The 25031-nt window shown below is 36.4% G+C and overlaps 1 protein-coding gene across 1 annotated transcript in view; it reads right to left on the bottom strand.

Annotated features, from left to right (window-relative positions):
* Positions 1 to 25031, bottom strand: part of AFAP1L1 (actin filament associated protein 1 like 1) — a 79087-nt gene that overhangs the window by 33004 nt on the left and 21052 nt on the right. Inside the window, 4 exon segments of the mRNA XM_074212372.1 lie at positions 6430 to 6538; positions 8681 to 8775; positions 9474 to 9557; positions 11893 to 12021. Coding sequence (XP_074068473.1) covers positions 6430 to 6538; positions 8681 to 8775; positions 9474 to 9557; positions 11893 to 12021 — 417 coding nt within the window.

The following is a 25031-nucleotide window of genomic DNA, read 5'->3' as shown; positions in this document are numbered from 1 at the left end:
CAGTCATCTTGGATTTCCCCTCCCCTTTTCCCAGAACCTCTCTACCAAGACAATTTTGTGGCATTTAAAAAAAAATTAAATATATGAATTTTAAAGAAAAGGTCACATAAGTTAAATTACAGTTTGGAGTTAACATTCCAAAATAGCAGTCATTTAATCTTCTATTAAAACAACCCTGATAATCAGTTAAAGATGCCTTGCTAGACCAAAGGCCTCTAGAACTGACAGAGGTTCCTGGTGATCACTCTACCATTCTTTCCAGATAGAAAGGAACATAGAAATAATCATTTGAAGGGGATGAGTGCAAAGATATTAACTGGACAAGAGATTCTATTTGCTCTAAAGGATCTTCTACACACTTTCTTCAAGGAAGAAGTTCAGAAAGCATGGTATGCAGGAAAATGTTTATTAATATTTTCATATAAATTAAAAAGGAAAAAATTTTTTAAATGTTTCCAAAAGATCCTTGTGAAGTCAGCAGGTATACCAATACTTTACAGATGTGAAAACAAAGGATTATACAGTGAAGTAATCATAATACTATCAAACATTTATATAGGATTTTAAGGCTTGTAAAATGCTTTACAAATACAATCTTATTTGATCCTCACAAAATCCCTGGGAAATAGACACTATTATTATCCCTATTTTATAGATGAGGAAACTGAGGCAGACAGAGGTTAAGTAACTTGCCCAGGGTCACACAGCTAGCAAGTGTCTGAGTTAGAATTTGAATGTACTAATTATTCTGTACTCCATATCTAGTACTTTAGACACTATCCTATAGCCTAACATTTGTGGCTGTGGAGTGATGAGTAAGTATTATCAGAGATGGTCTAAAGCTCAAAAGTCTCTTGACTTTCTAGTCTATGCTCTCTCTATCATGTCATATTTTTAGCTGTACAAAGAAGCAAAAGTTGGCTATGAAGCCAGGACCATTCCTTTCTCTTTTGTGACACAGAGTCCTTAAAATCCAAAGATAAAATCCATTAGCTCTGTTGAGAAACTAAACAAAGACTTAGTTTGGCCTCAGACAGTGTTAGAGATAGAAGCACAGGAGGTTGGTAATGTAGGGAGCAAGAGAGGGAATGAGTTTCGTCCAGTCCCTGTTCTGAGAGGAGACCTCTAGACACCTGGCAACACTATCCAGAGGCAGTATCTGACAGGAAGGATACTGTGTGACGTAGTTGGGACCTTCCATACTGGAAAAGATTCCATTATCTCTCTTCCTGAGTCAAACCCTATGGCTCTCCCACTTTCATGCGAGTGGCTGCCTGCTTCCTCAGTAGAATGACTGTTCTAATATGTTCTTCAGACCAAAGAATTAAAATAGCTAAAGGATACTGGTGGCAACTGATCATGACCCCTTTTTATCTCGGACACCAAGCCTTGAGACAAAGTAAAACTAGAGTTATCCTATTTCAACTGAATCCCTTTGAGTTTGCACCTACTTAGAGGAATTTATAATGTCAGATTAGGAAGAGACCTCAAGTAATCCAATTGAATCCTTTCCCCTTTAAGAGATGAAGAAACTGTGACCTAGGGAAGAAAGGGTCTGGCCCTAGGCCATACACTGAATAAGTAGGTAAATCAATATTTGGAACTAGGGTTCCTGATTTCTATTTCTATTTTAAAAATTGTTTTTGTATTATTTCTTTTAATTATTACCATAAATACATTCATAAAAAAGTGAAAATTAAAACAATTGGACAAAATCTCTCAAATTTGAACTTTCATATCTTAATAATCTAGAGAAATAACACAATTGTACAATTTTAGCAACATTAAACTAAACACAAAAGGGAACATCCTCTGTATCCTCTTATATCTCCATCTGTATGCTTGTTTTCTTTTTTATCTATGCTATTTTTCTGGTTCTTCTGACATCCTTTTGCCTTGTTGGCATATTTTCCCCATATTTCTTGGAATTCTTTATATTTTTCATTTTTATGATATCATAATAATATTAGATTAATTAACCATAATTTAATCAAACTTTCTCTAATCATTATATCATTATAATTCAATTCCCACCATACTGAACTCTTAAGTTCACATAATACTAGATGGTTATCTCCCAAATCATTCTTTTTTTTGACTTGTAGTAACCGAAATCACTTGGAGTTTGAGCTGGATTTGGAAAACCTTAGACTATAGAAAGAAAACAGCTAGTCTATAGTTTTTCATAGATGTCTTGCCTACCCTAGAAGCATCCAAGTTAACAAAGCATATGCTGAGTTTATAACTACTTTTATTTACACCCCATAGAAAATGTAAAAAGCCCATCTTGGTCTATAAATCTAACCTTACATTCAAAGGTTTATAAGTTGGGTTTATATCTTGGGAATTCTCAGGGTTCTTAGGGTAATCCCATGGATAGCTCCATTACCACTATTCCTATTAAGCTTCCAATGGTATGTTTTCTATTAATAATTAACTAGTAGATTCAATTAACCCCTAGTAGAGGTACTTCCTAAGATATTATAGTAAGAACAATAGTTCAAAAACATTTGTCCCATAATTTTGGATCACCATTCTCACATAAATATATATATAATATCCACAGGAAGAACTCATAGCTAGACCACTGTGGTAGTGAGCCCATGAATAACAAAGAAGCATTCTCCAACAGGTAATGGAAGCCTTTTATCTTTTTATGGAGCCCTAATGTATTTTCCCTTATACATAGTTTTCTGCCCACTCTGGATCAGCTTCTTTCTTAGTTCAGCCAGCACCACCATCTGATATAGAGAAACTACCTCTCAAATCTATGCCTGTAATTTGCCCTTAGTGTATCTCAAGGTGTATCGCATGCTCTATTTCCTACTGATTCAGTTTCCCAATGACATGATTATGGGGAGAAAGAGGGAGAAAAAGACAGAAATTTTTTAAGTCCCTTAGTTCCCACTTGTCCTCCCTTTCTCTCACAATCCATAACAATTCCAGAACAATCCATAATAGGGACCAAGCCCCGCCCCACTTCAAGATTCCAGTTCCTGAACTGACAAACTCTGAACTGGAATTCTTCCACTGCAAGATCAGCCCACTCCCAGTATGGGTGCATTGTTTTCAAATCTAGACCCAAAGAGCATGATTGATTTTCCCAGCCAATCACATTACTTTCTCTCTTGACCAATCAACAAAGAGTTTGAGCCTAATATAGTGTTCCTGGCTTAGAAGAATCTTGTTTACATATTGCAGGTTAGTTTTGGTTGATTACAATGTTAAAATGTTGCTTTGGGTTTTTTTAAATATTAGGAGATTTTTTAAAAATTCATTCACTTACTATTTTGGGATTATTTTCTGAGTAAATGATTTAGTAGGGGCAGCTAGGTGGCGTAGTGGATAAAGCACCGGCCTTGGAGTCAGGAGTACCTGGGTTCAAATCCGGTCTCAGACACTTAATAATTACCTAGCTGTGTGGCCTTGGGCAAGCCACTTAACCCCGTTTGCCTTGCAAAAAAAAAAAAGCCTTAAAAAATGATTTAGTAATTAATTCTGTGACTCAGGAGTATAAAAGTATCAGGACTTAAGATATCATGTTTACACATTAAAACTTCATCCGCTACTGAGTGAAATGCTCTATGAATATGATGGAACACTATGGTTCTATAAGAAGTCATGAGGAAGAGACTTCAGAAAAGCCTGGAAAGACTAGCATGAACTGATGCTGAGTGAAATGAGCAGAACCTGAAGAACATCATACATAGTAACAACAATATGGAATGATGATCAACTATGATGGACTAATTCATTTAAGCAGTTCAATCATCAAAGACAATTCTAAGACTTGTGATGGAAAATACCATTCATATCCAGGGAGGAACTATGGAGTTTAAATGCAGACCAAAACTTATTATCTTCAATTTTTAACTTGCCTTAAGTATTATGTAGTTTTTTTCCTCTCTAATTTTTTCCTTCCTTTTAAATTTGATTCTTCTTTCACAATATGATTAATATGGATCTATATTTAGCATAATTACACATGCAGAGCCTATGTTAGATTGCTTTGGGGTAGAGAGAAAAATGTAAAACTGAAAACCTTGCACAAAAAATGATTGTGAAAACGACCATTGCATGTTGTTGGAAAAATAAATAAATAAAAATTTTAATTAAAAAAACATAAAAAGACAAATTAAACTTTATCCACATTATATTATATTAATCAATGATTATATATCTGCTACTCTACAGTATGGAAAGAACTGACTATTTGCCCTTTACTATATATTCTTGGCCCATTCAAAAAGTAGAATATCTTTCCATATGTTGAATTTTTTTATCTGTCAAAAAATCATTGTGAAAATGTCACTATATTGGCTCCATGGAGAAATATGCATTGACACTGAGTATACCAATGGAGAAATATGCATCAATATTTACTTTACCCTGTACCCTAAGGTTTACTGGGTTATTCCTTATCTCTTGCAGTAGAAACTTCCTGTGTCTCCTGCTAGCAGATTTCAAACTACTTGACAGCAGGGACTGTCTTGGCTTTTCCATTTTTATTCCCTGTAGGCACATAATAAATAGTGAGAATGACACATTTTGTCAAGATTAGAAGTGGTTTTATCTCTCTTGATTTTTGTAGAGGTGAACAAGGAAATGCAAATGGTTTGTGGGGTTTTTTTTATTCTCAACTTACCCTGATGAAGTAATTCATTTCATAAATTCTTTTTGATGTTGTATTTCTTGGGTTTTCTAAATACATAATCATATCATTTACACTTAAAAATATTTTAATTTTTTCAATTCTAATACTTGTTTCTTTAATTTATTTTTCATGCCTTATGTTATAGTATGTTAGTATGCTATATTATTATATTAAAAGAAATAGAAAGAGTAGGTGGCCCAGCTTTATAAACTTTTTAATAGGAATTCTTTAACATTATTCCATTGTATATATGAACACATCATTTCAAATGATTTTTGTATGTTTTTATTATATTAATGAAAACATTTTCTCCTTTTGTTTTAACAAATAATTAAAAAAAGAAATTTAATTATCTAGTATAATTATAGCTTTTTTATTATTGATACATTTATCATATTATTTTCTTTTTATTTAACATTACCTGCATTCCAATTATGAAACTTCTTTGATCAAAATGAATATTTTTAAAGAATGTATTATAATAATTTTGTGGACATTGCACAACCATTATATTTCATAAAATCCTTTTAAAAATAATTTTCTCTTTCAATGAGATATGATTTAATGAATCATTTGTTGTCATCTGAGCCTGTATCTTTTATTCATAGTAAATATTATCATTTACAATTAACCCTATTACCTTTTGATCATAAATGTAGTGCATAAAGTATTTTCTTTGGGACTTGGATATAGCTTATTTTTGTATATATTCTAAATACTTGGGAAAAGATGTATTATTTCCTTTTCACATTGAATTCTCTATAGCTATTAGTAGTTAGGCTAGTTTTCATTTGGCTTGGTAATTTGTTATCTTTTTCCTGGTATTATTATAGATGGATAAAAAAAAGCATTAAATTAATACTTACAAAGATTTTTGTTTCACCTGCTGCAAAATTATTGAGTGTATAGGTGTGTGTGTATATACTCATATATATGCACAATACACCCATGCTTACATATACAAATGACTTATCCAGAAAAAAATTTTTATAATATAATATCTTTATGCATTTAGTACACGTTCACCTTTGTCCTACATCAGTGTCACCAGGTTTTTGTGAATTATTAGTGGCATGAATAATTTAAGATTAAAATTTTCATTTAAATTTGTACAGCTATTTCTTCATTGTGTTTCCTGTAAACTGCCTTTTTAAGGATTCTGCTTTTTAATTCATTCCATAATACTATTTTATTTTCATTCTCATGTTGGTTCCATTTAAATTTTACATTACATTGCTTAAATGCCTTCTCTGCTTCCATTATTTGTTAAATCCTATTAAATTTATCAGAAGAAAATATATTTCCTACTCTTATGATCACTGTTGATGCCAAATTAAACAGAATTCCAGTATCTTGTACTTTTAACCATGAAGTCTTTTAACCAATTAGGAATTTGTTCTGTAATAATTCTGATCCTTCACTTCAACATTTCCATATTTACATCAATAAAATCATGAGAAGCAGAGAGAAAAAAATCTTCTAATAATAACATTATTATTTGAACATTAACCTCTCATGACAGGAATGAATGAGCAAATGAATGAAAAAACATAGTGTGACCCCCTTTGCAAGTCATTCAACTTCTCAGAGATTTAAATAACTCTCAAGATTTAAAGCTACAAAGAGGATGCTTTAAAAGAGGAAGTTCCCTCATATAGGATTTCCCTTGAAATCATAAGTCCAGACCCCACCATCACATTAATATCACTACTCTTAATTCTATCCTTCCCTCTCTCTGTCTGAACTCCCTCCCCTAATCCCCTCAGTAAACTCACTGTGAGAGCTGATATACTCAGGTGTTTTGCCTGGACCTAGAGGAAGGGCTTCTTCATAGTCATCTTCTGGAGGAGGATTAGTGGGAAGTGGTGGAGGAGGATCTGATGACTAAAAGGAAAAAATAAAGATTAAGACAACATGAGCAAAGAAAAGGAGACTGGAATGGAAGGGAGGGCAAGGTTGTAAGTGGTAGGGATGGCAGTCCCAAAGCAAATCTAGACCATGAGTCAGTAATGTCAGGACCTTGATGCAATCAATCAATTGAACAAAGAAATATCTATTAAGTATTCACACTGTACCAGGCACTGTGCTATACACTAGAGATACAAAAAGAAAAAGTCCCTGCCCTTAAAGGACTTCCAATCTAGTGGCAAAGACAAATGAAATTTGAAAACAAATATATATATATATGTATACATATATATACATATATATATATATATATGTGTATATATAAACAGGGAACAATTAAAAGAGGAAAGGCATTGGATGAGATGGAATTTAGAGATCACAAAGTCTATTTTTTGAATTACAAACCCAAGGCTTGGGGAAAGGAAGTGATTCACTCACACAATGTGACAAAGCCAAAAATTAGACTCAAATCCCAATCTCCCAATTCCCAGTGCAGGGAACTTCCTACTGCTCAGATACTGGTTTTCATTTGAATGATGATCTTCCATCTCCAGGGAACCCCTATTATAACAACACATCCATCCCCCCACAAATTCATGAATACTGATTAAAAAAAACTAGTTGCTATTTCTATAGTTAGCTGCAAAAGTCTTTGCCATGGTTAAACATGTAGAGCCTATATTAGATTGCTTTCTGTCAAGAGGCAGAAGGAAGGAAGAGAGGGAGAGAGAAAAATGTAAAATTCAAAATCTTGTAAAAAAAGATTGATGAAAACTATGGCTTCATGTAGTTAGAAAAACAAATAAATAAAATAAAAGTCTTTGCCATAGATCCTCTGAATGTTCCCAACTGACCAGTGAGGAAGGCAGGCAGGAAGGGCAGGGAGTAATATCTCCCTCTAACAAATGAGGGGGAAAAAGCTGAAGAAAGGGAGAAATGATTTGTTCAAGGTCACAGAACCAAAGCTGGTAGAAAGTAACTCTTTAGCTTAAAGACTAAACTCTACTAAATGGGAAGAGAGTTCTGATCTCCATGGTAGGATTCCAGAGTTACAACTTGTATAGAGTACAAGAAAAAGACAAGGATGACTTGATGAGACAATATCTTATGAAAAAAAAAATCTGAGGGTCTTGAAGGACTGCAAGTTCAGAAAAAACCAGCAGTGATATGACAGCTAAAAATATCAAGCTGAGTTAAGGTTGCAATTCACTATATTCAGAATCTTTTGAGGTTTTTTTTTTTGGTTTAGTTGTTTCAATCATGTCTCATTCTTCATGACCCCATTTGGGTTTTACTTGACAAAGATACTGGAAAGGTTTATTTTCTTCTCCAGTTTATTTTACCGATGAGGAAACAGAGGCAACCAGGGGTAAGTGACTTGTCTAGGATCACCCAGCTAAGAAGTTTCTGAAGCTCTATTTGAATTCAGGACAATTAGCCTGGCACTATATCCACTGTGCCACATAGAATAAGGGAGGTAGTAATTCTGTAGCTCCTCTACCCTAGCCAGACCCCATACAAACTATTGTGTTTCATTCCAGGCATCACTGCTTTATTGAGAAAGGAAGTTGACAAACTAGCACATATCCTAGAGGATGACCAGGATGGTGAGGGAACTGGAGACTATTCCATGTGAGAGTCTGTTGAGAGGAACTGAGAACATTTAGGCTGGAAAAAATAAGAAGGGTGGAAGGAAGATGATAGTTGCACTAAACTGTTTATAGGACTTTCAACTAAAAAAAGGATTACTCTCATTCTGCTGGTCCCATAGGACAGAACTAGGAACAATGGATGAAAACAGTAAAGAAACAGATTTCAGCTCAATGAAAAAAATAATTTCTGATAGAGCTGCCCCAAAGTAGGATGGGGCTATGGTAGGAATCAGTGATCTCCCCATCTCTAGAAATGTGCAAAAGGATTGATCCATTGTCAGGGTCATTAGAGGGGGGATCCTTGCTCAGGATGGCATGGATTGGATTAGTTTCTATGGTAGCTCCTCTAGCTCTGAGATGCTGTGAATTTGGGTTTGACACAGTTTGCACTACTTCTAATGACAGAACCTGTCCTAACAGTCAAAGGGAGAGATTAGCATCAAAATCACTCTAGTCCCTAACTCACTTTTCTCGGGAACTGGTTTGTTGCTGGTTCCAAGCTGTCTCTCTCAGCCTCCCCATCATCCTCATGCATGTTCTGAAGGTCGCTCAGGGCACAGTCTAGGGAAGATTCAGACCATTAGACAGAGGTTGAGCCAGGTATGAATTCCATCTTTTAAATCCCTGCTAAAATGTCATATCTTTCATGAAGGCATCCTAGACCTCCCTGATTTGCAAAGACTTTCCATTTCTCTTCATCTTAGTAGAAATTAGGAACTCATTAGATTAGGAAGCTGAGACCTATAGAGGGGAAGGAATTCATCCAACATCACATAGACAGTTTATCTCACAGGATCAGTCTCAGAGCTCTCTGAGTGACTGACATGAATGACTGGCACAAGGTCATAAAAGTAGGGTCAGAGGCAGGATATGAACTCTGACTCCAAAGATATTTCCCAACTCTCTAGGTGAGGATTCTTTGAGATGCTCCAATGTAGTCTGAATTTATCTTTGCTCTTCAAAATGGTTAGATGTCAATCACAAGGAGTGCTATATAACAGCAGGAATATTGGACCTGAATTTGGAAGATTTAGTTTCTAGGGATGATTCTGTTGTTGAATTGCTATGTGACTTTGGACAAGTCACTTGGACCTCTCTGGTCTCAGTTTCCTTCTCTGTTGAAAGAGAAGATTAGAACTGATTATATCTCAGCTCTGACTTGTCTATGAGATACTCTCACCCATAGGACAAAGCAGGGGATACCCAGCATTTCAAGGAACCACAGAGGGAAATAAGAGTTGCATACTTGAAACACATACCAAATTCTTCAAAAAGCGATTCCACAAAGCTAGTTCCAGAGTGCAGATCTGTTGTATTCATATACATGTAGGATATTTCCTTTCCTGCAAAGAAAGATAAATAATCACAGAGCGGGGTGGAGGGGGGAGGAACTGGCCTTACCATTGCCTTAGGCTACTTAGAGGTCCCTTCCAACCCCCATAAAAGGTTAGGAAATGCTCCCTCCACATTCACAAAGAATCAATCAGGCAGAGAGATGGCACACAGGGACTTTAGGAGGACAGAGAAAGAAGGCTCAATGCAGTAGAAAGTACCCTGGAGAATTAGATTCTAGTCCTGACTGTCGGTAATTTACCTTCTGAATCTGTGCAAGTGATTTTTCCTTTCCTAAGCCTGTTTCCCCAATGTAAAAATGGGAGGACTGGTTGAGATGCTAAGGCCCATTTTAACCCTAACATTCTAAGTGGCTCTACGTCAAACGAGATCTGAGTACATATACACTCCTTTAACCAGAGATGGTCTAACTTGGTTTCCTAGAGTCAAGCTATCTGAGGCTCAAATGTTGCCTCTGTTTGTTAAAAGCTAGGGGGATCTGAGAATGAGAAGAGGCTTCAAGGGTAATTAAGACCTGACCCAAATCTGAACAGGAATCTGCCAAGTAATCATCCAGACTTCAGCTGAAGATCTTCAGAGAGAATTTATTGCTGAAGTCAACACCATTTTACTTTTAGACAGTTCTACTAGGACAATTGCCCTATAGAGAACCAAAAGAGTAATAATGATAGTTCACATTGACCAGCACTTAAACATTTATAAAGCATTCTCTCTTACACTGGCTTACTTGATAAATGCCACAACTCTATAAAATAGGTGCTGTTACAGGTGAGAAAACCAAGACTTATCCAGGCTCATACATCTAATAACTGCGCTGCCTCATATTTCATCAGCTTCTATACACTCTGATGCTATCTCTATACTGGAAACCAAGAAGAGTAAAATGAATCCCTGTTCCACATAATAGTCAAATACTTAAAGACAGTCATCATGTCTCCCTTTAGTCTTCTCCTCTCTCAGCTAAATACTACCATTTCCAACAAATGAACCTCATAGGACAGTGGTCAGCTTTTTCTGCCTCAGCTTACTCATGAGGAATAATAATACTTATTCTACCTATCCCATTGGGAAACTGAGAAAATCACCCTGTCAACTATAAAGTGCTGAATAAATGGAACCTATTGTCAATCTTACTATCCTTTTATCTATGAGTCTTACTTCCCTTTATCTATATGAGAGCAGAGACTATGAAGAATGGATATGTCTTTGTCCATTGGGAATTACATTTTAAGGTGATGGGGAAACTGGGGTAATCTAATATATTCCTTTGGTTGAGAGAAGAAGGCCATTACTCAGCAAGATAGTGAATGGTATGGATCTCATTTCACTAGGTTTATTAATAGTATCATAGAATTTAGATTTGGAAGGGACCTTAGAGATCACTAAAGACTTTAAAGAATAGGGAAAAAAGACCCAGAAAGGAAAAGAGCCTCTTCAATTAGAATCCATCATCTAAAACTGGAAGGCTCAAATGAATGAAGGGGACCAGAACATCTCATGAGAACTTCTGAAATTAAAGAATGCACAAGATAAAATTAGATCTTTTAGAAAAGAGAAACTATTCTCCTTCAGAGAGGAGAAGCAGAAAATGTGTAACAGAGGATATAAAAATAAAAGATGACTTGGAATAAGACCATTCTCAGACCAGGCCATGCAGCACAAATCTCAAGTCGCTCCAAGGACTAAAAAGTCATGTGCATGTCACTATCATTATCATCCAAACCTCATCAGTTACCAAACTATATTAGATTCTGCCTCTACCATATCTTTCCCATTCATTTTTCATCAATACCATTCTAGTAGCTACATCCTCGTTATCCCAACTGGATTATTGCAGTAGATTCCAATAGGTCTTTCTAGTTTACTCTTATCTGTTGAAATCTATCCTTCACAATCCAGTCAGAATAATACTTTTTCATGGACATAGATCTGATCACATTAATATTATGCTTAAAAATATTCAATGACTGTTTATCAAGCAAGGTTCAAATTCCTTTGCCTGGTTTTCTAGATTCTGTTTTCTCCATTCATTCTATGGCCCAGACATAGAGGGATGGACTATCCTATATTCTCTTGGCTTCTAGCTCATTTTAGACTTTTTAATAACTAGAAGCTGACCCTCCCCCCTTTCCCCCTCTTCATTTAAAGTCCAACTTGAAGACCATCTCCATGATGATTTCTCTTATCCCCTTGGGCATCTGAAGATGTCTGGTGATCATTTAATGAGTCAGCACATTAAATAATGGTCTAGTACACTAATTATGAGGAAGTAGCAACTATTTGATTGAGGAGCTTTCACAGACAGAGAGGAAGAAAAGGACTAACTTGGAAGGGGCTGTAGGTTCTTCAAAATGTCTGAGACAGTCACTTTCTTCTCCAGGGCAGCTTCACTCAGGTGCTCATGATCCAGAAGACTAAGTAATCCTGTAAGTTCAGGAAGGAGCTGCTCCAGCACTTAAAGAGAAAGCAGAAAATACAAGTTAATGGTGATGGCAGAGAACCTGGGTGGGTGACAAGGAAGAGACCAGGGGGACCAGAGTTTATTGTTCTAGGGGACTGCCCTTCTTCCATCCAGAGAAGATGTCCCTGACAGGTGAACAGTGAAAGAGCCCAGTCAGGTATCAGCAATAGTTCTTTCAGCACAGGGCAGTGTTGGACAAGCTGAACATGTGCTGCTCAGGAGGGAGGTTTGATAGCCTCATCTTTGGAGGCAGCAAAAGCAGAATTGTAGAATCTTAAGAGGTGAAAAGTATGTCAGGGCTGGAATCTCATCTACTATATTCTTGCTAAGTAATCATTCAGACTCCACCCTGAAACCTCCAAGGAGGTTCTTCATCATCGTCATCTTTTCTTATGACATAATAATATTCTGTTACTATATTTATATACCACATTTTGTTTAGAAGTTCTCAAACTGTGACTTAAACTTTATTTCCAATTCTTTGTTACTACAAAAAGTGCTGCTATAAATATTTTATATATTTGAAATTTATTTTTTTTTCTACTTTGACTTCAGTGGGCTGTGTGTCTAAGAAGAGGGTCTCTAGATCAAAGGTGACATGGACATTTATCTGAACATTCCTCCTTTTTAACTTTATTCACAGAATGGCTGACAAATTCAATTTCACCCAGACTGTGTCAATGTTCTCTTTTCACAAGGTAACTCCAACACTGACTATTTCAATACTTTGTTATCTTTGCCAATTTGGTGGATGGGAGAAGAAATTTCAGTTGTTTTAATTTTTATTTCTCTTATTGGTAGAAATTTGAAGCAATATTAAGTTTGTTATTTTGAGTATAATATATTCTCCTTTGAAGTGTTATGTATTGGAGAATTGTTGTGTTAATTCCCAACATATCTTGATCACCTGTCAATCAGTGAGTAAATATTAAATGCTTACTATATGCCAGGTATTCCTTTTTTCTTGGGGGGGGGCAAAGATATGGGAGTGATTTGCTACTTACTTCTATAGTGGACTAAGGATAAATGATTTGTCTGGGGTTATATAGCTAATAAGTGTCTGAGGTCAGATTTTAATTCAGGTCTTCCTGACCCCAGGTCTAGTGTTCTTTTTATTGAGTCACTTAATTGTCTCCAATTCATCAATAATTAACCTTGTTAATATGTGACTTCTAGAAATGAGTATAATGGGTAGGAATAGGGAAGAGATGAGCACCTTCCTTGTTTTGGAAACTAAGTCAATATTAATGTATTATAAGATCCAAATAAGGGGCATCCTGTCATATTGACAAATCTGACCTCTATAAAGTCTTGCCTCTAGCACATTATCCCTGTGGGACCCAGGGCAAATCTTCTAGACAATGCTATAAGATTATGAGTTCTTGACATAAATTGGGAAAGGAAGTTTCTTGATTTGGGAGTTACCTATGTAATTGCAATTACAGGTTTAGGTTCCTTTCCCTAACATCAGGTTAGTTTTCTCAACTACCATGATTGACTTATATTGAATTTATACTCTCCTCAAATCTTTAGACAACTATCAGAGTAATTAGCACCTTTAGGCCTCTGCTCTCTTCTCTCCTTCCTTCTTTTGGTTATTAACACTAAAGAACCCAATCAATCATCAACAAGTATTTAATAGGGGTGGCTAGGTGGCATAGTGGATAAAGCACCGGCCTTGGAGTCAGGAGTACCTGGGTTCAAATCTGGTCTCAGACGCTTAATAATCACCTAGCTTTGTGGCCTTGGGCAAAGCCACTCAGCCCCATTTGCCTTGCAAAAAAAACTAAAAAAACAAAAAAACAAAAAATTAGTTCCATGTAATAGGCACTTTCTAGATGCTTGATAAATTGAAGTCTTTGATAGATTTGTTAGATTCCTAAGGATTTTGAATATTGTATATTGGACATCTCCAATCTCTAGTACAAAGTAAACACTCAATGAATGTTTATTGACAATAATGTTTCAGTATAACACTTAGTTCATATCCCTATTTATAATATTTATATTTATATTTCATTTATATCTGTCATATGAATAAAATGGCAAAGAAAATTAAGAAATTCCATTGTTACACAAAAGCATAATACTAATATTAGATCATGTCTCTAGAAACATTTAATGATTTCTATAGGATGTTTCTTGCAACATTCCTCTAAGGTAGATACAATTATTAAGACTTTTGGTCATGTGACCAAGATAGTATACTAGGGAATTTTTCTGGACCTCTTAAATCTCTCCAAAATAAGGATTATATGTAAGAGGTAAAGCAATTTCAGTTATCTCCTTTGTCTAAGACACCAAGACAACCCTAATGAGAAGACTAATCCTCAATCCCTGGCTCACTCATACTCACACTCTGGCAAGGCTATATAAGCTAAGGTTGCAATAGAACTCAATTCTAATTCTATCTGTAGCTTTCATAAAACCAAAAGGCAGTTCTGGGCTGCAACAGTTCAATAGCATTCAATCAGATAACTTAGGAAGAGTCAATAGGTGCCAGCATGTATGTGGTACTCTGCGAGACCCTTAGAAAAGGGGGCTGGCATCCAGTTGTGACTCTATCCCTAGAAGTCACTTAAGGCAGAGACCAGAGCTGGTAAAGTATATATTTCTCTTTGCTCAATGAAAAAAGAAGCTGAGATGGCTCCGAGTCCAGCTTTCAGGGAAATTGCTATTCAAGGATAGAGTCAGATAGTGAGTGATAGGAAATATAAGGGGAATAGACTTAAATTTCCAAAGTTCTTAGACTTAAGAAAACTGAAAGAACTTGAGCATAAGTAGGTAAACCAACAGGAAAATATGAATAACAGAAAAAAATAATCTTCAGATAAGCTAAACAATTCTAGATATTTATGACTAAATATTACAAGACAAAATAAAATGAATCAAAACCTGATGAGGCAAAGAAACCTCTGGATTCCCAAGAGAGCTAAATACCACAGTAGAATGTTCCTGAATGGTAAAAAAACAAATGAGAAATGTGAAAGCAGGATTTATAACCTTCATAATCAGAAGAAATAGAAATAATCAGTAGAATAGAAAACTTAAATCCATGATGGCGAACATCACCAAAGAAACAAGAGAGAACAACTGCTTGGAAGCATAAATTTATAGAAGTAATGACAATCTAGAAGAGAAGCAAAAAGTAAAATGACAAGATAGTACAATTTTTCATATAAAGGAAACAAGGGGGGGCGGCTAGGTGGCACAATGGATAGAGCACTGCCCTTGGAGTCAGGAGTACCTGAGTTCAAATCCAACTTCAGACACTTAATAATTACCTAGCTGTGTGGCCTTGGGCAAGCCACTCAACCCCATTGCCTTGAAAAATCTAAAAAAAAAAAAAAAAAAAGGCAAGGATCTACCCAGAGTCAGACTTCTAGTAAAGACTGGCACTAGGATTTCAATCCCATACTCCTGACTCCACATCCACTATTATTTCCATTTCTGAAATTTTCCTAATCAGGAAGAACTTCATTTTTACCCTAGATATTTTCTCTCTACTTCTACATCCTAGAATGCTTAGTTTCCTTCAAAGTTCAGTTCACATTATCGCATCCTTAATGAAACCCTTCCAGATCTCCCTCTCCAGCTATTCATGTCCTTCCTCCAACCACACCCCCACATCTCCATTATCTTGAATTTATTTGGTAAATACTTATAAACATGGTCAAGAAGAATGCAGTCCCCTCAATGGCAGGAACTGTTTCATTTTTGTCTTTATTAATCAATGCATAATGAACTACCAAATCCTTAGGATAATCCCTCTGCCTCGGTAACCATGCTTTAGTAAAGGATTTTATGAGTTGCAATGACCAAAAAAATTCATTACTTAACGGTTACCTTTCTCTTCACAATGATTGCTTACTTAGGCTGGTAGCTCAGATAATAAACATAGATTCCATTCCTGGCTCAGTCTTCAAAATCTTTCTAGCTTGGTTCTCCTTGTTAATGTTTATGCTCCACTGACTTAGGATCATAGATCTTGAGTTAGAAGTATCTTCATAAATTCTCTAGGACAACATCCTCATTGGGTTTAAATGAAACCCAGAGAGGCTAAATGATTTGGCCAAGGTCATATAGGGAAACTTCAGAAGTAGACTTTGAACACAGGTCCTCTGATTTTAGAACTGGTGTTCTGAGAATCAATGTCCCCTTCCACATCATGATGGGGTATTGAAGAAGGCCCTCAGTGAATAAAATCTTTGAAGTTCCTGATTATATTCATGGAATTCAAAGGGATGAAAGCTAGAAGGGATAGAAGAGATCATCTAAATCAATGAATTCATTTAACAGGTGAGGTAATTAAGAATCAGAGACCAGAACCTGGAGACATAAAAAAGGCATGGTTTTAAGTGGATTTATCATCTTGGTTCCTGAGTCAAGGGACATGGGACCCTGGCACCATTTATCCCAGTCTTTTCTATATAGTATAGGATGGACTAGGATGGATTACATGAGGCTGCATGAAGTTATGGATAGAGAACTGGCCTCAAAGTCTGATATACCTGGATTCAAGTCCCATCTCTAAAACATAATAGTGACTGGGTAAATTTCTTAACTTCTCTGTACCCCAGGAGACTCTCTGGGGCTATAAATTGCAGAGCAGGTATTGTTCTGCATTGATAGAAAAAGTTTCCTATATTCATGAAAGCCTAGCACTGCTCAAAAATAAAAAAAAAAAAACCATAGAGGCCGAGCATTTTCCTTATCCCAAACAGACCTTTAAGGCCAGCCCTGCTCTGGATCCAGGATGTCTGCAGGAAGTAGCTCTTCCTGCCATATTGATGCATATTCTTCAATCTCTTGAAACTTCTGTTTCCCCCTTCTAGGCCAGAGCCAAATTAAACATTAACCTTTTCCAACCCAAGAAAAGAACTTGTTTCACTATATTTTACCTGGAATGAGAGCTGGGTTTTGGGGGTTCCAAATTCTGGTTCTGTTATTTATTGCTTGTGTGACTTTGGACAATTCATTTAACCTCTCTGAAACTGTTTTCACATATGCAAAATGACAAGGTTAGATTACATGATTAGGTCTCTTCCAACTGCAAATTCTATGAAGTCATGCTAAATGAACATGATATTTCTAATCAAATTTCCTTGACTTGTATGATAATTTAAGCTCCAGCTTAACTTAATAAAAAAAACTATCCTCTTTATTAAACTTACAACTTTCAATGAGTATTTAAGTGACTAGTAGGTGCCAGATACTGTGCTAAATAATGGAGATTTTAAAAAAGGATGGGGGGAATCACACACAAAAAATAATTCCTGCCCTTAAGGAGCTCATATTCTAATAGGGGAGATAGCCTGCAAATAACTATGTACAAACAGAAAGGATAAACTGGAAGTGATCTCAGAGACATTAAGGGGGAACTGGAGAAAGTTTATTGCAGAAGGGAGCAGAAATACTGTAGACTCCACTTCAGGAGGCTTTGGTTTGAGACTTTGACTGTGTGGTCTTTACTAATAATCCTCTCTTTGACCCTCAGTTGCAGTATTTATAAAATAAAGAAGTTGACCTAGATAATTCCTATGATCCCTCAGAGATAAAAGGGAAGAGATTTTCTCATTTAAACTGTACCTAAATATGAAAGAGATAAGAAGTCATTTTGTAGGATTCTAGGATTTAGAGCAGAATAGACTATTTTATGCCATCTACTCTAACATCTTCCATTTTACAGACAAAGACCAGAGATGGAAAATTATTTGGTATATGTCACACAAATAGTGCTAACCCTACATTTAAACCTAGAACCTCTGATGCCAAGTTTAGGGTTCTTTGCCCACTACTATGTGAGGCTATGTTAAGATCCCCTTTAGAAAGAATAATTATATAACAAAAAAAAATCAAAGAAATTATAAAAAATTATAAAGATTAGGTAGGACTTAAAAGAAGAGATAAGTGAAGTAGAAGACACCTTCCCCTTCATTTTTTTTTACTTTTTTCAATGTATTCATTAGTTGTGCTGACTTTTCCCCCCCTCTCTAAAAAATAATATTTGTTACATGTGATGATTCTCCGGGAGAAGGGAAAGGGATTTTTGTTGTTTTCAGTCATATCTCTTCATGAGCCTGTTTGGTGTTTTCTTGACAGAGATATGGGAATGGTTTGTCATTTCCTTCCCTAGCTTGGTAAGTGGCTAGGGCCCCATTTGAACTCAGGTCTTCCTAAATTCAGGTCTTCAGTTAAATCTACTATACCACTTAACTGATCTTAAGAGATGAATAATTTGAGCAAACTATAATGTTTAAAAAAACACCTCAGAAAATATCAATAAAAATTTAATTTTTTATAAAATCCCTGGAGTGTCCATCTTTGTGTGTCTCAGACACACAAGAGGGAATAAGCAGGTAAGATTCAGTGGCACCAGCAGCTGTATCATGGAACTATCCTAGCTCCAAGCTATGTAGCTTATGGGGAAATAAATATGCATGCCATGCCTATAGTTCAGAGGCATTGAACTGGTGTTCAAATCCCAGCTGAGTTCCTGACTACCTATGTGAAATGATTCAAGCTGCTAAGCTAGTTGACCCTCCCCTTCTTGTTTTATAAAATGGTCATAACAACACTTGTCCTTCCTAGTTCCCCAGGACTATTGTGAGGAAAATCCTTTGAAACTCTTAGAAAGTACCATAGGTAGCAAAGAATTGAAAATTGAGTGAATGTTTATCAACTGGGGAATGGCTGTACAAATTATGGTATATGTGCGTTATGGAACACTATTTTTCTATTAGAAACCAGGAGGGAAGGGAATTTAAGGAAGCCTGGAAGGATTTGCATGAACTGATGCTGAACAAGATGAGCAGAACCAGAAAACATTGTATACTATATAACAGCAACATGGGGTTGATGATCAGTCTTAATGGACTTGCTCATTCCATCAGTGCAATAATCAGGGACAATTTGGGGGTATCTGCAATGGAGAATACCATCTGTATTCAGAGAAAGAATTGTGGAGTTTGAATAAAGACCAAAGACAATAGTCTTTAATAATTTAATAATTTTTTAAAAGACATGTTATCTTATAATGTAATTTTGCTATCTCTTATATTTTAGTTTTTTTCTTAAGGATATGATTTCTCTCAACATATTCAATTTAGATCAGTGGAAACAATGCAAAGACTAACAAACTACCTTCTATGGGGGGATGGGGAGGGAAGCAAGATTAGGGGGTAAATTGTAAAATTCAAAAATAAATTAATTAAAATTTTTTTTAAAGTACCACAGGAGGGGCGACTAGGTGGCACAGTGGATAAAGCACCAGCGCTGGAGTCAGGTGTACCTGGGTTCAAATCTGGTCTCAGACACTTAATTACCTAGCTGTGTGGCCTTGGACAAGCCACTTAACCCCATTTGCCTTGCAAAAACTAAAAAAATATTTAAAAAAAATATATATATATATATATAGAAGTACCACAGGAACCAATCAATGATCATTGACACCACTTCCTTTTACCAAGTCTCAAACCAGGGCTTTAGACAAATGATGTCAAAGTTTTCTTACCTCTTCTCATTAGATGATGGCTAGTAGCTGTTTCATGAAGAGGTTCAGTAACCCACCCAAGGTCACAAAGGGTCCGCTGATATATAAAAGGCTATTTTTAACACATTATCTCTTTCTCCAAGAAACAGTTCTGAGAGTTAATATATCAGTTAGAGAACTGATCTTGAAGTCAGGAAGACCCAATTGTGTTCAAATTGTGGCTCCTGTGCCCCAGGCAATTCTCAAAAATTCTAAGTGACTTAACAGAAGAAGTTGCTTCACTTGGAAATTCCTTATATCAGTGAAATCACAGGTTCTAATCCCTCTTTACAGAGACAGAGAGAGAAGTGACTTGGCCCAGGTCACACAATTATTAAGTGTCAGAGTTCACTTTTGATGTGTAGAATATTCTCAGTACATGCCTATTGAATGACTGAATGAAGACTCTGGCTTTCACACATATAAACTCACAAGGAAATGCAGCTGTTTCCAAGCAGTTAGCTTCCTCCCTGGCTCAAGAACAAGGAAACCCCAGGGAACACAGGGCCAGTTCCTCAGGGCCATCCTGAAAATTATGTCCAGGCAGAGGGCTGAAGTACTTAGCTTAGAATACTGTTCTCAATAGACCTAGCAAAAAATTGGGCAGGAGAATTTATTCTCCCCCAATTTCTAGAACCAAGCAAGGTTAGTACTCTTGGAGGTCCTGTCTCATTATTTGGTATCTAGGGACCTCTTCTACCCAAGGCCAAATATCACATCATGATCATCAAAATAATCATATTAATTCATACCTATATGTCATACTCAGTTTATAAAGAGTTTTTCTCAATAAAGGTGGGAGATAACTGAGGTTGCAAGTATTTCTCCCATTATAGAGAAGGGAAATACAAGATTCAGAAAAATTAAGTTACTCAAAGACACACTCTGAGTCAGGATTGGAATGCAAGTTCTTTCAGTGTTCTTTCCACAATATAACCCTCAAAGGTTACATAACCCCCTCAGCATATTCAAACATGCCCCCTTCTCTGCTCTTGTTCCCTTCTCCCACTAATCAGTGAAATATAGAGTACTTCATTATGGTGGTGTGTGCATGGGCTATTTAACTTCTTAAGATGTGATATCTAAAGCTGAAAGGGAACTTAAAAAGTCCTAGGTAATTAAATTACTTGTCCAAGATCACAGATTGAGCTTACATCCTTAACCACAGACTCTCAAAGCTAACAAAGAACCTGAGATCATCTAGTCCAACCAATACCTAAGGAAAAATCTCTACAGCACACTTGACAAGTCATCCAGTCTCTTTATAGGAAATTCACTACCTAATGGGGAAGCCAATCTCATTTGACTAAAGGACATTCTTTCTCCCTTCCTATATTCAATGCTGTCAACAAAGCATGGTGTTGCTGTTCAATTTCAGTCATGTCTTGCTTTCTGTGACTTTTCTGGATAAAGATACTGAAGTTTTTTGCTATTTCCTTCTCCAGCTTATTTTACAGATGAAAAAATTGAGGCAAACAAAATTAAGTGACTTGCCCAGAGTTAGTGTCAGAGGACAGATCTGAACTCATGAAGATGAGTCTTTCTGATTCCAAGCCCAGTATTCTATTGCACTGCCTAGCTGTTCTATATACCTAGCTGTTCCCCAAAGCATAGCATCTATCAAGTTGGACAACTCCATCTAAGGTCTCTTCCAAATCTCAATAGATGATCCACAAAGATTCGATTCTGACAGATGGTACTAGCTAATTCTCCCAAAGCACTTCCCAAGCTTCCCCCTATGTTAACTCCTGAAACTTCCTTTTAACCTGAAATATAGGCCTAACACATTTATGGACACATTCTTAAATGCAACTGCAATTAAGATCTCCACAGCCTTAGGTTTTAAAGCAATAAATGACTTTACCCATTGTAGCATGGTGGGGAGGCAGATGTGTGGAGACTTTCACATTTGACTTCTTTTAACCTTTTAATCTCAGTTTTCTCATTCACAAAATGGAAGGACTGGACCAGGCAATCTTTAATACTCATTCCAGTTCTAAAATTCTATAATCCTTAACATGATATATGACCACACTGTGAATTAATGAATTACTCACCATACTATACAAATACTACTCATCTGGGTTTGTCTGATTTCAGAATGTTAATGTCTTTTAATGTATCTCTATCAATAGACATTTGTATCTACTATGTGCCAGGTTCTGTACTAAATACTTAAGATAGAAAAAGAGGCAAAAGACAATTCCTGGGAGAGGCTAGATGGCACAATGGATAGAGAACTGGCCCTGGAGTCAGGAGGACCTGAGTTCAAATCCAGTTTCAGATACTTAATAATTGCCTAATTGTGTGACCTTGGGCAAGTCACTTAACCCCATTGCCTTGCAACCCCCTCCCAAAAAAAGACAGTTTCCTTCCCTCAAGGAACTTACAATCCATTGAGGGAGACAACATGCAAGAAAATATCTATAAGATAAATAGAAAATAATAAACAAGGAGAAGGCACTGAATTTAAGAGATGAATTTAAGGAGGGATTTTAGTTGGGACTTGAAGGAAATCAGAGAGGTCAATAATGGTAGCAGAGACTACACTGACAGCCAGGTTCTTCCTTCTGTTTCAAATTTGATGGTTCTGACTGTTTCTGGTTCAATATTATCTTTTCCTCTTAGTTTCAAGAGATCCTCAGAAGTATACTCTCAGGTGTGAGTCAGACTAAACTAAAACCAGTTCTTATCAGTGAACACCATCCTGTCTCACTTGATCAGTTCTGTATTTTCTTCCAAACACATTCTACCTGTTAATATTCTCTCCAACCTGATTGTGTTGTGTTCAGAGTGTCATCATCTGCCTACCAGACCCCTGGACCCTCCAAATCCTTGAATAGAATCAATATGGCGACTCTCCCTTGCTTCTCCAAGTGTTGAGGAATTCCTTCCCTTTCCCATAGCCAGATCTTGTCTCATCCAACCCACTGCAAATGTACCCAGCTGGGGCTATAAGGACATCTCCCTTCCTTCCTTTGAATTGACAAGCATTTCCCTCTGATCCTTGAAGGCCAGATGGCAGATTGGAAGCAGGGGCCACAGCAGCCAGCTGGATCAGTGCTGTTTATCATTCAAACAAACACTTCCGGACTTTACAAAAACCATAAGAAAGACTGCAGCCTGGAAAAAGTGGATTTGAATGTAAAAAAACAAATAGACAAACACAAACACACAAGCAAAAACAAAACAAATAAACAAAATACAGCAATAAACTTCAATCTTTATCTTTGTTCATAGCTCACTGGAGTACTTACTCTGGAATCAGAGGATTCAATTATTGTCAATGTGACCTTAAGTAAGACTCTTGACTTCAGTTTCTTCATCTGTAAAATGAGAGAGCTTGACTAGAAGGCTTTGGAATTCCTTTCCCCAAAATTGTTCATGTATAACTTTTACCAGATTGTTCTCTACCATGGGGGGGGTGGGGGAGGTAAGGTAAGTTAGAAAATGTGAAACTCATAGATTTGTAAATGGATGAATGTTGAAAATCACCCTTGAATGTAATTGGAAAAATAATTGGTTCTGTTAGTCCAATTTCTCTTCCATTATTATCCTTTCCTCTTAGATTCAAGAGATTGTCAGAAGCATATCCCTTAAATATTCTAGATTAATGATTAGTCTCCACTTGTTTATGAAGCACTCATTATGGGACAGGCACTATGTTCAGTACTAAGGAGGATGATGTTTATCTGTCATTCTTGAAGAAGACCATGACATCATGGAGATGATGCCATGACAAACACATGAATTGAATTTGAGTAAGGTAGTAAGGTACTAAGTCACCAGCCTTACTTTCTCCTCCAGAGCCACCTAGGTCCAGTGGCCATTTATGAATCAGAACTACTGGAGATGATCCTGGATATGAGGCAATCCTGATTTGCCCAAGATCACACAACTAGTAAGAGTCAAGTGTGTGAGGCTGGATTCAAACTCCCATCCTCCTGAATCCAAGCAATAAGTGGATTTGAGGCTGGATTTGAACTCAGATCATCCTGACTTCAGGGCTGGCACTTTACCATCTAGGTGCCTATATATAAAATGAAGGCAAAAAAAGCACTCTTTGATCTTAAGAGGTTAAAATGCAAAAATCTATGGTGAGACACATGCAGGACAAACTAGTGATAATTAAGAGGTATCCTAGAAAAGGCTTAACTTCTATGAGTTCTAGCTTTCTGTTACAGAAATTCTCTAATGCTTCAAAGTTGGATAGATAACCCCAGGTTCTGGGCAATAGATCACAAGTTCCTGTATATCTTACTAAATTGGAAGATGCTGAATGTGGGCCCTGGGGACAGTTAGGGGACCAGTGGATCAAAAGTGCAGAGAAGTTAATCACTCTCAGATTGGCCAGTTAGTGATAAATTCTATTTATTTAAATTTTTTTAAGCTACAGCAACATACAAAAATTATATAGTATCAAATAATTGTGAAATGCATGGATGGGAATTGGATAGCAGCCACACTAACAAAATCACAGATATTTTGAACCACTTAAGTTATATTAACCACAATTTCTGAAGTTCAAAAGTTTGGGATCTTATATCTAGATAAAAACTGAACAAATAAAACTTACAATACTATATTACAGTTGTCAGTCTCTTTTCACCATAATAGTTCCATGAAAGAAAGCACAGTGTCTCATCTAAACTCTTGTAAACACAATTTTAAGTATAGAATTAAAGACAGTATGTGCTCAATTAGTATTTTTTTTAGGTTTTTTTGCAAGGCAAATGGGGTTAAATGGCTAGCCCAAGGCCACAAAGCTGGGAAATTATTAAATGTCTGAAGCCGGATTTGAACTCGGGAATTCCTGACTATCCATTGTGCCACCTAGCCACCCCTGTGCTCAATTAGTATTAAATAAAATGACCATTCTTGTATGTGCAAGAATATACTGAGTATAACTCCCTCACCTTCCATAACATCTATAAATAGCAAAACAAAAATAAACTAGGGCAGTTGACTCTCCCACTGAGGACATAAAACGGTCAAGCTGCCACTTATTAAATGCTTACTATGTGTCTGACAGTCACTGTCCTAAGAACTGGAGAAACCTAGAGATGACAGTCTTCTTAGAGAGGCACTTCAGGAAGACTTTATAGCATAAATAATGTATACATTTTCAAAGCTAGAAAGGACCTTGAGGTCCCACTAAGGCCCAGAGACACCAAGTCAGTCAAAAACACTTATTGTTATTTATTGGGGCAACTAGGTAGGGTAATGAATCGAAAAACTGCCTCAAACCTATTAGCTGTGATCCTGGGCAAGTCATCAACCTTGTTTGCCCCAGTCTGCCTCAATTTCCTCATCTATAAAAATGAGCTAGAGAAGGAAATTGCAAACCACTCTAGTATCTGCCAAGAAAAACTCAAAAGGGGTCCAAAGAGTCATACATGACTTAAATGACTGAATAATATTACATCTAGAGTCTTTGTAAGGTTCTATAGAGAATACCAAGAAGTCAAAAAT

The sequence above is a fragment of the Macrotis lagotis genome, chromosome 1 (genome assembly GCF_037893015.1).
Source record: "Macrotis lagotis isolate mMagLag1 chromosome 1, bilby.v1.9.chrom.fasta, whole genome shotgun sequence".
NCBI classification, from domain to species: Eukaryota; Metazoa; Chordata; class Mammalia; order Peramelemorphia; family Peramelidae; genus Macrotis; species Macrotis lagotis.
Note: the sequence above shows the minus strand (reverse complement) of the source record. Positions and strands in the feature narration are given on the sequence as shown.